The sequence below is a fragment of the Polypterus senegalus genome, chromosome 12, assembly GCF_016835505.1.
Source record: "Polypterus senegalus isolate Bchr_013 chromosome 12, ASM1683550v1, whole genome shotgun sequence".
Lineage (NCBI taxonomy): Eukaryota > Metazoa > Chordata > Cladistia > Polypteriformes > Polypteridae > Polypterus > Polypterus senegalus.
The window spans coordinates 93,297,838-93,311,646 of NC_053165.1; the positions used below are offsets into that span (position 1 = coordinate 93,297,838).

General features: G+C 34.8%; 1 protein-coding gene across 1 annotated transcript in view; it reads right to left on the reverse strand.

The window, feature by feature from the left end:
• Window positions 1-329: 329 nt before the first annotated feature.
• The window catches only part of tyk2 (tyrosine kinase 2), a 75,060-nt gene continuing 61,580 nt past the window's right edge, over window positions 330-13,809 (reverse strand). Inside the window, exons 16-24 of the mRNA XM_039772939.1 lie at window positions 13,249-13,400; window positions 10,791-10,941; window positions 10,429-10,523; window positions 9,224-9,416; window positions 9,023-9,141; window positions 8,067-8,239; window positions 6,780-6,897; window positions 2,130-2,240; window positions 330-1,575 (exon numbers count right to left, since the gene is read on the reverse strand). Of these exons, the coding sequence (XP_039628873.1) occupies window positions 1,432-1,575; window positions 2,130-2,240; window positions 6,780-6,897; window positions 8,067-8,239; window positions 9,023-9,141; window positions 9,224-9,416; window positions 10,429-10,523; window positions 10,791-10,941; window positions 13,249-13,400 (1,256 nt within the window). The 3' untranslated portion in view covers window positions 330-1,431. The remainder of the gene's footprint in view (window positions 1,576-2,129; window positions 2,241-6,779; window positions 6,898-8,066; window positions 8,240-9,022; window positions 9,142-9,223; window positions 9,417-10,428; window positions 10,524-10,790; window positions 10,942-13,248; window positions 13,401-13,809) is intronic.

Sequence of the window (13,809 nt, forward strand, 5' to 3'; positions counted from 1 at the left end):
TCATCTTATTCTGTTTTAGTGACTACAGAATATGCAGTAGGAATCCTGAATCCTAAATACATAACCAAATCTATTTAAATAAATATGTGCCTCAGTTTCAAAAGATTTCCGACAGCCCAGTAAACCACTACTTATTCCAACCCATGAGACTAAAAACGTGCTTATTAAACCTTGACTTTGTAAGAAGGATAACATTTGTGGGTGCTTATCATGCTACTTTAGTGCATTTCTTAGGATGTTTCAAATTATGCTTGAAAAATCATGCATATTCACTTGATACAATGCACCCTTTGTTACTAACTGAGGCAGACTTTTAAAAATAAAACAGATTAATGCTGACTTTATATTTGGGTATTTATATGCTTTAAGCATATTTCATAAAGTATGCTGACTAAGCTTCTTCCAAAACATTTTCAAACAATGCTATACCTGAACGGGACTTCTCTACACCAAAACAAATGTGCTTGGCAGTTTTTGACCTAAAATAAATCTTGGCAACATAAACATTTTGTTTTAAGATTTAAGTTATATGTATACAGTACTTTTTTGCCAATAATACAAAATATTAACAAAAAAAACTTACAATTTCACAGTTTTCTATAGGATTTGTCAGGTTTCGCAAATTCTTCAATCACATCTTAATGGCAAAGATATATTTAAGAGGCACAATTGTAAATATATTACAAATTATAATTATTCATAAATGTAAGCAAATAAAGCAAATACCTTCTTATATTTAAATCTATTCTTATGGTAAAAATGTCAAGCAATTTAATTACGATCTAATCATCCAGTGATTACTTTATGTATCTCATAAAACAGCTGGTTGTTATGACCAGCCAAAATGACCGAGTGAACTGCACCCAATAAGGATTGTTGCATTCTCACTTTCTGTAAAAGCAGCGCATTATAACATAATAAAGGATTGCACTATATAAACATATTCAATTACACATACACAGATATCTCTTTATTTGATAGTCCCATACTTTGTTGTCAGCAAAAGTTCAACCTGTTATTAAAAACCTGCAAAGATTCTGAGCCTTTTATTTTAAATTCTAGGTTCTTTATGCAAAAGCCTGCATTCTTAATGTCCTTTTTCTTCTGCACAAAATATCACCTCTTGGTCTTTTTACTTTCTAAACACAATTTTGGTAACTTGTATAAAAAACAATCTAAAGTCTGCATTGTAATAAGATCCCAGACCTTTACAAAGGTGAATTAGTCATCTTTTCAAGGCATTGTAAAAATGTAATTAATATTGTTCACATGATCTCCACCTTAAATTCTTTAAGGAAGTTTGAAATTTAAGAGTCCAAAAGAAAAAAAAAAAAAGAAGAAGAAGAAGAAGAAGAAATGTTCTTTGCACAGGAGAAACTGGAGACTGTCCTCCTCTGAAAAATACGTATTGTACATGAAAAACAAAACCTTTTAAGGCTGGCTGATCAGATTTAATTTGACAGTTGCTGGCTGATAAAACTTCTCAGTTATTTCCTTAATTGATACAATGATTTCATTAAACATTGGTCGGCGAGCAGGATCACTGTCCCAGCATTTTTCCATTAGCGTGCAGACCTAGAGTTAACAAAAATAATAAGATATTAGAAATAATAATTCAACTACCAAACACACTTTCTTCCTTTATATTACCTATTCACAAAGATTTCTAAGTGTAATATTTCTAAAATACATACAGTACATTAGTGTTTTTTCTTTATGCTTATAAAAATCATTCAGATTAACTGATGCATCTTTTAGTCCAAAACAAGTGCAAGATTTAAACATCTTACATCTTCCATAAAAGATATCTCACTGTCAGCATAATGTGCAATAAGCTGGTTTGAATGATTTATGGGATTATATTCTAAAAGTGCCAACTGTACAATCATATCTTAAATGGATAAGTTATACTCATGGATAAAAACTTTTAATGCTTTACCTTAAATATACATTAAAAGTCACAACCTAAAATTGTCAGTTTTCATACCAGTTTCTAATGTGAAAAACAACTGAGGTTGATGAAATTAGAAAAGATATTTCAAAAATTACAAGATAAAGACTGCTTACAACAATTATACCCAGTTCTTATAATAAGCAACAAAAAAAAAAAGCATAAAGGACTTCTTTACCTCAAGCGGGCAGTCTTTAGGATAAGGCAAACGTCTTTTACTCTCCAGTAGTTCAATGAGTCGCAGTACTGTTAACTGGCCTTGTGTGTTGCCAATCATCTCTAGGTATTTCTGAAAAGACGGAAAGAACACTGAATGATGAACCCATTTTCCTCTTAATAGGCAGCATGCCTAGTAGGATCATGGTTAGCACAGCTGCCTCTTCACAAATCCCGGATCCTGGGGATGAACCCCACACCTAGGTACTGTCCAGGTACTGTTTGTATGTTCTCATGTCTAAATAGTTTTTCTTGTAGTATTTCTGTTTTCCATGCACATTCCCACTTTATGTTAATTGCCGAGTATAAACTGGCTCGTGGGCAAATGTGGGAATGGGTCCTGTGATGGACAGTCGCTCTGTCTTGGGATGTTTCCTGGTCCTTCACAACCATGAAAGGTACTAAGAGGATTTGAAAATGTTATTACCCCTTTTATATTTAATCTGGTTTTACATATGCGTTGAGGTTTATTACACCTAGCAAAGTCTAAAATTTGTTTTTGCACCATTCTGTAATTTTATGCCTATTGCTTCCCTGGTGTCAGCCCCATGTTAATGGAAAGCATGTAACACCTACAAAAGCAGAATGGACAAGAATATACATCACCCAATTACACAACAAAAATGAGAAAATTGAATGTTTTTCACACAATCATCCAACTAATTGTTTGAGACAATATATGAGGGCTTATTATTTAAGAAAAAGAAGAAATCTGAGATGTAGTCTTCATTCTTAAATGTGATGATTTCTGAGGTGACTCTTCTATGCACAGCAGCTCTTTACAGTAACTTTGCTATTCTTGTTCATTCACAAAATAGGAAAGAAAGAACTGCCAATTATTATAAGGGTATTTCTGAACACCTCACTACAAAGAATCACAGAAGAAATGCCCATCACACTACCCAAATTAAATTATTATTCACTAAAGAAAATTAAAATATTAAAAAGACAAAATTGAAAATGAAACAACATATGCCTTTAGGCAGATCTTCACCTGAATCCACAGAAAATTCCCTTCTAGGTCAAGTAACTGCAGTTTAATAAAACATGAACTTTTGCGATGTAATTCTATTTTCCTATCAGCCATGGGTTACAATAGTTAACAATTAATTTTCTCTGCACCGCCCAATCATGTCCCTGACACAGAAATAGCATGTGTACAGTATAACACTAGGGGTAAGTGCCATATTACAGCCATTATCAGATTAGTTGAAATCTAGAGCAGGGGTTCTCAACCTGTTTCTTTCTCTTCCCCCTCATGAAAAGAAAACTAAATGATAGGCTTACACATAAAACAATGTACATTTCTTACCTGGAAATAAAATTGGTATTTGTATAATCATTTTTAGACCAAATCTTTATAAAAATAACCAAAAAAGAAAAACATTAAAAAAAGATAAACTAGGTCACCTTTAAACAATTAGTAAGAAGCAAATTTACCCCCATCCAGTTTGTTTAATCATTTAAAAATATCTTCTACAATTTACTTAAATGACTTTCTAAATAAAATTTAGAAATAACAATTGCTGATATTAGTGAGGTTTCTGATATTGTCTGTTGGAGAGTAATTCTTAATATAATCAGGAAGCAACCATGAACAATAAATTGTGCCGTCACTCACCTGCTTCCTGACTATATTAAGAATTACACTCCAATAGACAATATCAGAAACCTCACTACACATTTAAAAATATGCTCACCTCCAGGGGCGGCAACGAGGCAATCATTTCAGGAAGTGCTTTGGTGATGGCTGCATTTTCATGTCATTTTTTTTTATCAATACGAAACAATAACACTAAAATGTACATACACATCTAGTACTGTACTATATTTATATACTACCTTTAAAAATTTTATTAAATAAAATTTTAAATGAAAGGTTTAACATTTCATATTATCTGGTTTACAATGATACACCACATGTCAATAAAAGGCTCTGATGTTGATTTTCTTGATTTATACATACTGACACAGGTACAGGGGCATGAAAGGAAAGAGGGGTTTACAGTAGTCCTGGTGTGATGCTAGAGTAAAGCTGCAAAGGTAAAAATTATGCTTTTTTTCACCCCATTTCATTTTTCTGTACGCAGATCAAATTAATGTCATATCCCATAAATGCTAAATAAGTTATCTTTAAGTGACACTAAAACCAAGTCTCTAGTACCTTTGTATTTATTTAACTTGCCAGTCTAACAGCCAGCTGACAGTGCTGACTACCCTAATATAATGACAAAATTCTACGAAAGAGAAGTGTAATGATTATCCCTACTTCATTATTCCAGTTTGCAGTATCTTTGCTAATGCATGCAAAGATGGTGTATCGCCACGATTGCTGAAGGCCTGTGCGTTGGAACTGGGGAGTCCTATACAGCGCATCTTCAAACTGAGCCTGGAACAGGGGAGAGTCCCGAGGCTTTGGAAAACATCTTGTATCACTCCTGTCCCAAAGGTATCACGTCCTAGTGAGCTGAATGACTTCCGGCCTGTTGCTCTGACGTCACATCTGATGAAGACCATGGAGCGGCTGCTGCTTCACCACCTGAGGCCACAGGTCCGTCACGCCCTAGACCCTCTGTAGTTCGCATACCAGGAGAAGGTGGGAGCGGAGGATGCCATCATCTATATGCTTCATCGATCCCTCTCCCACCTGGAGAGAGGCAGTGGTGCTGTAAGAATTATGTTTTTGGACTTCTCTAGCGCCTTCAACACCATCCAACCTCTGCTCCTTAGGGATAAGCTGACTGAGATGGGAGTAGATTCACACCTTGTGGCATGGATTGTGGACTATCTTACAGACAGACCTCAATATGTGCGTCTTGGGAACTGCAGGTCTGACATCGCGTGCAGCAATACAGGGGCGCCGCAGGGGACTGTACTTTCTCCGGTCCTGTTCAGTCTATATACATCAGACTTCCAATATGACTCGGAGTCCTGCCACGTGCAAAAGTTCGCTGATGACACTGCTATTGTGGGCTGCATCAGGAGTGGGCAGGAGGAGGAGTACAGAAAGTTAATCAAAGACTTTGTTAAATGGTGCGACTCAAACCACTTACACCTTAACACCAGCAAGACCAAGGAGCTGGTGGTGGATTTTAGGAGGCCCAGGCCCCTCATGGACCCTGTGATCATCAAAGGTGACTGTGTGCAGAGGGTGCATACCTATAAATATCTGGGAGTGCAGCTGGATGACAAATTGGACTGGACTGCCAATACTGATGCTCTATGTAAGAAAGCTCAGAGCAGAATATACTTTCTGAGAAGGTTGGCATCCTTCAACATCTGCAGTAAGATGCTGCAGATGTTCTACCAGACGGTTGTGGCGAGTGCCCTCTTCTACGCGGTGGTGTGCTGGGGTGGCAGCATAAAGATGAAAGATGCCTCACGCCTGGACAAACTTGTTAAGAAGGCAGGCTCCATTGTAGGATTAAAGTTGGACAGTTTAACATCTGTGGCAGAGCGACGGGCATTAAGCAAACTCCTGTCAATCATGGAGAATCCACTGCATCCACTTAACAGTGTCATCTCCAGGCAGAGGAGTAGCTTCAGTGACAGACTTTTGTCACTGTCCTGTTCCACTGACAGACTAAAGAGATCGTTCCTCCCCCACACTATGCGACTCTTCAATTCCACCCGGGGGTGTAAATGCGAACATTAATTTTATTTTAATTCTTTTCATTTTTATTACTATTTAATTTAATATTGTTTCTTTGTATCAGTATACTGCTGCTGGATTATGTGAATTTCCCCTTGGGATTAATAAAGTATCTATCTATCTATCAAAGAGCACAACATAACCATCCAAGTAATGCAAAGTGTCAGATTTTAAGCGTGATAGAAGGTACAGAGAGCTGTGTCTTTCCAACCATTTTTCTGTGGTGGCATGTTTTTGTACCCAAAAAAATCCCAAGGTACACAACGATTTTACCAACCATAAAAGCATTAAATCTCTTAGACAAGAAACTGCCTAAGAGAAAGAAAGAAAAAAAAAAAAGCAGCTTGGAGGTTGCCGTTTGTAGACATAGCACTTGTGTATAATGTAATTTTCAATCGTTGGTGACAAACAATTGAGGATAGTATTTGCAGAGTTTTAAAACAAGTTTTAATGTATGCCCATTTAAGAGATGCATATTCTTTCAATTAAATCAGTTTTTAGCAGTGCATTCAAAGTCAGCAGTTGTTTCAATCATTTTTTACTTTGACACATCTGTGTTTCATATGCTATGTCAATTTGAGAATTAATACACTGGCCTCATAGTCTTATTGACTTCCTTTTAACTTGCCTATAAGCAAGGCATTCAAATTCAGGTTGTACTTACTCAAGTATTATTTTGTTAAAAGTTCAGGTTTAAGGTCATTGTTTAAGTTTAAACTATGCCATTAATTTTTTTTTTTTAATTCCTTTGTATTGATTCTACGTTAATTTTGTGATTTAGTGTGTATTTACTTCATGATTTATGTATTAATTTTATAATTATGGTTTTAATATTAGATGCGATTAATCATAAATTAATTACATATATGTATGTGATTCGTTTTTTTAAATCGATTCCCAGCCTTAACATTTAAATAGACTTGTACATAATTAAAAGGGTGTTTTAAATATTTTACTTACCACTGGAGGACTAAGTCGGTGATCACAGTATGTGAGGAGCTCATACAATGTAACAGCAAAAGCCCAAACATCAGTTGCAAAAGAGAACTTGCTTTCTTTCATGCTCTCTATAGAATACCTTAAATTAAAACAATGAAAATTATGTGAAAAACACTCCCAAGTGAAAAAAACAATATTACAAAATCAAGCTAAATATTTCCTCCAAAGAGCTAATGATACAATTTAAGATATGCTGCTGGCAATTTTAACAAAATATTAGTACAACTGACATAAGGACATTCATTAAATCCTTGGTGCAAAGCAACAGAATCAGATGTCATTTATACTTTAAAAGTGACGCTGCAACCAAATTTTTGGATCTAAAAGCAATGCATATGTTAAAAAAAAACAAAAAAAAAAAACCCACTCCTCCTTTTTGATTTAGTCTGGACCGGTTGAAAACTAGTTAAAATTTACTCTTTCATAAATCTTTAAATTTTCAAATAAGATTTATGACAAGTGGGTTTGCAAAATGTATTTATGGATGGATAGATTTAAGACTATAGTGAGCTGAACTTGTATTCATCTGTCGGGTTTCTGTTGCTAAGCTCATCAATTATGATATGGTTTACATTGCTGTTTTACATAATACATTTTTTTACCAAAGAAATGTTACTTCTTAAACCTTACAATTCAATTCACAGCTGACAAATCATATTATGCTTTTTTTTTTTTTTTAATTTTGTTTTAATATTGACACCTAAACATGCCAGAGGGGAAAATGAGGTAGAATTCAAAACAATTAACTGGCAAATTAAAAAAAAAAAAAAACACTAACCACAAATATTTTAAACTCTAAAAATTGTAGCGAGCCTAAATTGTATTGGGCAAGGCAAGCTGAAAACCCAAAGAAAAAACATGGACATGAAATAATTTTGGTAGAAACACATATTCAGATCTAATTTACTCAAACCAAACTTCAATAAGAATAAAAATCTAAAAGATTAAGGACTTTGGAACTTTTATTGGTTGTTTACAAGATGTTCTCAGGACTTCTATTCTTCTATATGATGCTTTTAAATGGGTAGGTATGGCCTACATTACTGGAAGCAGCTGGAATGAAAGCAGTTGGTATATACCATTCCAAATTACATGACCCTTATACGCACCAATACTGCTTGTAAAGATACATGTTGGGGTGCAGTATTAGTATAAAATGACTTTTAGTTGTTAAAATTGTGCATTACACAATTGGAAAAGGGGTTACAGAACGAACCATAATCTCTTACTAAAGTAGACAACACCCACCAGAAAACAGGACTATCTCCCTCTTCATTGACTCTGTAATACTCTGCATTCTCAGGAATGTATTTGCTCAGTCCAAAATCTCCAATCTTCACTGTGTTCTCTGTTTCAAGAAGAACATTTCTTGCTGCAAGGTCTCGATGAATGTAACGCTTTGAATGAAGATATTCCATACCCTTTTTTTAAAAAAAAGTAAATATATAAAAGAATGTCTCCTTGATATTACTACCATGCAAGATATTTTGTTTTATGTACGTATACACACATGCATACAGAAAGAGAGAGGTCTGTGATACAGTTTGCATATTTATAGGCTAGAAACCCAAAAAGGGAAAGAATGAATCACATATCATATAACAGTCTTTTGTTCCTGAGCTTTTGACACCTACCAGGTATCATCATCAGAGGAAAATGATTAGACATACGGGAATCAAAGGCAATATAGCTCATATTGTTGCTCCAAACAAGGCTATTAAATAATGAGGAAAAAATGTGAATCTAATACTATCCAACAAATAAGCAAATATCACCACCCCCCCCAACCTGAACTTAGTTTAGGATAATCTCAAAACACATTACCTAGTGAGACACTGCTTACAGTTAGGGTCTAATCTTTGATACATTTGGGCAGTTATTTATCTTAAAAAAATGTGTAACGCTATTTGTCTGTAAATCTTATAACCGTAAGAAGAATTAGGAAATAGAAGGACACGTTGCAATATTCTTTTTAAATATCACTTTCCAAACATTAAGGAAAAACAAGCAAAAATGACTGTGATCCATCCAGTTTATTAAAATCAAAATAAAAGCTAAAATAGGACATTAAGAAACTTCAGACTATAAATACTGGACAACAGGCATTTGAAATTACTTATTAACCAGAAACACTAAACAAATTTGAAGCAAGGGGATTGTAACGTGCAAGATAAAAAATAAAAAAGATGCATATTTCTACTTGCCTCAGAAATCTGCTCTGCAAACAACAGTATTTGTTTCAAACCTATATGGTGTTTAGGTAAGTAATCACGTAGGCTCCCAAGAGGAAGAAACTCCATGATTAGCTGAACCATCTGCCCCCCTGCAAAACCAAAAAAAGTAAGTGAGAAAATGATAACAACTCACTGAATATATTTACATTTTCGTCAAAACAGCCAACATACCAAATTCACTACAACATCCTTTGTATTTTACAATATTTTTGTGGTAAAGTGCTCTTAGAATTTCAATTTCCCGTTTCCAGCACTCTTGAAGCTGACTGCTACTATCTTGCTTCAGAGACTTCACTGCTACTTGTTCACCAGTGCCATCATTGTTGGGGTCATAAACATAGAGTGATACTTTTCCAAAATGTCCCTGGAAGAGACAAAATCCATTACAATATTTGGCCCAGAACAATATAAATGTGGTTATAAAGTTCAGTGAAGTAGACCAGCAGATTGAAACTTATTTCATTTTCATGTTTTTAATTGTTCATCTTTTATCCTTGTACATATCTATGCATGGACAAGCTGGTGAATATCCCATGCAATAATAATAATAATTCTTTGCATTTATATAGCACTTTTCTCACTACTCAAAGCGCTCAGCAATTGCAGGTTAAGGGCCTTGCTCAAGGGCCCAACAGAGCAGAGTACCTTTTGGCATTTTACGGGGTTTGAACCGGCAACCTTCTGATTATCAGTGCAGATCCCTAGCCTCAGAGCCATCACTCTGCCATGCATTAAGTTATACTCATTTATTAAAGGATAAGTTCAGTATATTTCAAAGGGCATGGGGCACATAGGAAAAGCTTAAAAACTTACCAGATATGTCAATTTTTAAAGCCAAAGTAGTTGTTGAGTGTTAATCCATGTTTCCGTCACATGTTTGTGACAACAAAAGGGATCTGGAAATAATGATTTTATTGCATATTTCTGGTACTATTTTTCTCATGGAAAGGATATGTTTTTTATTCGCTTATTTAAATTCATTTTTTAAAAAGCACTCAACTTTAGGACACTATTTCACATGGCAAATGCATATATACCATGTTTGTGAAGAAATAATTAACCTGAAAAGTACCAAACTTATCCTTTAACTTACTAGATATGCTACCCATCTAAGATGGGTTGAAGTCTACGTAATCAAATCAGACTTCAGCACTAAAGTTTGTTGTGCACCACACAAAGCATAGGTTTCTATTATATGTCATTTGGAATGGGATTCGTAGAAGCTGTGTTAATGTTTGTGATGTGCCATCTGTTGGAATGGCAGAGACATTGCAACCAGATGGACAGACAGACAAACACACAGACAGAAATGTATCCTCTTATTAAGGTGTATATCAGCAAACAGACATAAAATGGAGCCACAGTAGTTTCCTCACCTCACCAAGGTCTCTCATTTTTTTAAGATATCGCTTAAGGAACACAGATGGGTCAGCATCGGGCTGGACACTACATCTTGAAGAAATATCTGGGTCTGAAACACAATATGTAGTTTAGTCTTGTTATATATTGTATGAGTTGTGTGTTTATTGATTTATTTTTTTTCCCCTAACCTTGGGACCAACTATAGTACAACATTTAAACACATTCGGTAATCATTTAAACTGAATGTATTACAGATCGTTTTTATAATTCACTTGGGGTAAAATCATCTGCTAAATAAATATATTTAAACAACAATATGCCTATTTGCTACAGCCAGATTAATTCATTGTTTAACATAAATTATTACTATATTTACTTTTCTGTTGCAACTCTGTAAGCTCTCGAAGGACAGTTCTGAAAGAAGGTCGCTCTGTGGGGTCATAGTTCAGGCACTTGCTGATGAAGCTGGCCAACTCTTTTGAAGATGGTTCAGGCAGATGAGATTTTTTCTCATAAAACCGTTCTTTCTGGAAAAGGTAAAAGAAAATCAAAAAGAAAATAATTTAGCTATGCTGAATTAAAGTTTTTTTTTTAAAACTTGATACACTTTATTAATCCCAGAGAGAAAATTGTTTTCCACATGTATGACTTAAAACTGAATGAGAAACGTTTTGGGAGAAACACATGTTTGCAACCTATGACTATGATATAAAAAACAGAAAATGAGCCAACATAAAATCTAAAATTTACCAATATCACACTCACTGGTTTAACAGCTATTTTGCCCAGCTTATCCAGTTTCCCCGAAATCCTTTTCTTCCACTCATCACAGTCCCGGGCATCTTTTAGGGCGAGACCCAGATTTTCATATCCTCCAATACCACCTCCAACCACATTTTCTTTGGCCACCCTCCAGGCCTCATCTCCTCCATCTCTATGTTGGTGAATCCCTCTGACCATTCACTATACATGCCCAAACCACTTTAGTCTGCTTCTCTTATCACAAAACACCTTCTCATCAAGTTTTCCCCTTAAATCTGTACCCACTGCTATTTAACTCTAAGACACTCCATACATCCTTTATATTCCACTTTCAACAAAAGTGTGTAAATACTAGACCATATCACTTCTTATAGACCTTTCATTAACTTTACCCTTAATTTCTTTTATTCTATTATTGTAAAGCACTTTGGCTGCAGCATTACTATGTTGTTTTAAATGTGCTATATAAATAACTTGACATTGAAATTTACCCTTCAATGTTACAGAAACTCCTTTAAAAGGTCAGAATGACTGACAACTCTCTGAATTTCTTCCATGGGCTATTATCACTATCCCACTCATCCTGTCACTAAGGTAGCAGAACACCCCTACTTTCTCCAAAACAACTCCACTACTTATATCTAAATTTACATGCCACTAACTAACTTAACTATCAATGAAAGTGATGTTTGATAAACAGCTTCTCCAAGGATTACATACACACTTTCCTCCATGTTATAATCAGCTTTCTTCCTTCATAAATATGGTGTTGCAAACAACCATATCCATTGGCAAAGTCCAGAATCCTCCCATTCTCAACATTCCTTTTACCAAAGCTAAAGACCTAATGGACTCCATCATAACCATCAGTACTTGAACCAACATGCCCATTCATGGGATGACCATTACAATTAACTTCCCCTGAGGGGACAAAGTGGTCACCTTCAAAAGTCATCTTTCTCGTCATCACTTCTGCCAACCTGTGTAGTATGAGACTATTTCAATTAGAAATAAACCAAAAATCATCCTAAGTAATACAACATGATTATTCAATCTGTTTACCTCACCCATTTTGTTTACCCGTTTTTCAGACACACGCACACAAACTTTGGCATTGCCATTACATCGCCCCTGTCTGAAAAATTGCAATCACTCAATGTTCCCAATAAGCCATTATGAAAGTTTACCTTCCCACCTCATCTCCTAAACAGAACATACATTTAATCCTTCTGTTTACTATTTTTGCACTACTTTGGACAATTTTCCCATCATACTCCCAGTATTCCAACTCACAATCCTTAAATTGTCTCTTTCATATCTCTTACTATCTACCCTGCCATCAAGCTGTCCTTCCTACTGTCTATCTAGACGCACCATAAATTGAGTTTCCCAGTGCTTACCCAAGGTTTACAACTATCCTCTCTGTATCTAATAATCAAGGGGTACTGCAGCAGAAATATTTGATGCTGAAAGCCCTTCTTGATGGCAACACATTTTTTACAATAGATTCTGTAAAATGATAATTGTTTTCGATGTAACAATTCACTTGTTAATTAGTAGATGTATGTAAGTCAGTGTATGTAAGTAAGGCCATCGGACCTTACTCTTATTCTATGTTAATTAATGTTGACTTATGTTTATTTTTTATTGTGTCTATTTTTCTATTCATTTTGTAAAGCACTTTGAGCTACATTTTTTGTATGAATATGTGCTATATAAATAAATGTTGATTGATTGAATGTTGATTGAAAATGTGCATATTTAAAGCACTATCCCCTGTATGAAAAAGTTAATACTAAAGTAAATGGGCAAGTCACATACATTTTGAGAATGATATTTTAAGGTGAAATTAACATATACAGTACACGTTTTGTAAGACACAGATGTGTATTTCATTTTTGTGGACTGACAGGGGTGGTGAACAAAATTAACAATGACTACAGGAAAAGAAAGCAAGACTATATATACGGCAGTCACTACTAAAGATAATGCAGCGTAGATGATATGCCACCACTGCTTCCATTGTCTTGCTATACACAATTATTTATTTATTTTGAGTATCAAGTCAATACCTCAGCCAGTGTACTCTCGTTCATTGGAAGATCTCCATTGTAGCAAATTTCCAGCAGTGTTATACCGAAACTCCATTTGTCAGCAGCAATACTCAGATTTTTGAAGTTCTGAATACATTCAGGAGCAATCCAGGGAATTCTTTCAATACATTCTTAACAAAGAGGGAATACAATAAATTAATGGTAAAGTAAGTACTTAAAACACGATTAGTTTAAGTAATAGACTTGCTACATTTTCTGGCAAGAACATTTTTGTCTGAATATCTGATAAAAATCAAAAGAAGACAAAGCAAGTTCTCATCAGCATACTGTTGGAATTTGCAAATAGTAAGTGTAGGGAAAATTTCTCTATTTTCATTAAAATTCAAACAAAAACACATGCACATTAAATATACACCTTGGTTACAAATAAAAATGAAGAGGATTTAAATAAAATTTTCATGCTTATAATTCAGGATTAGCCAGCTGAACTAGACAATTTTATTAAATCAGGAAAGCAAAACTCAATTTGCATGAAAAAAGAACATAATTTGCCTAAAGGTTTTGCTACTGGTATAATGG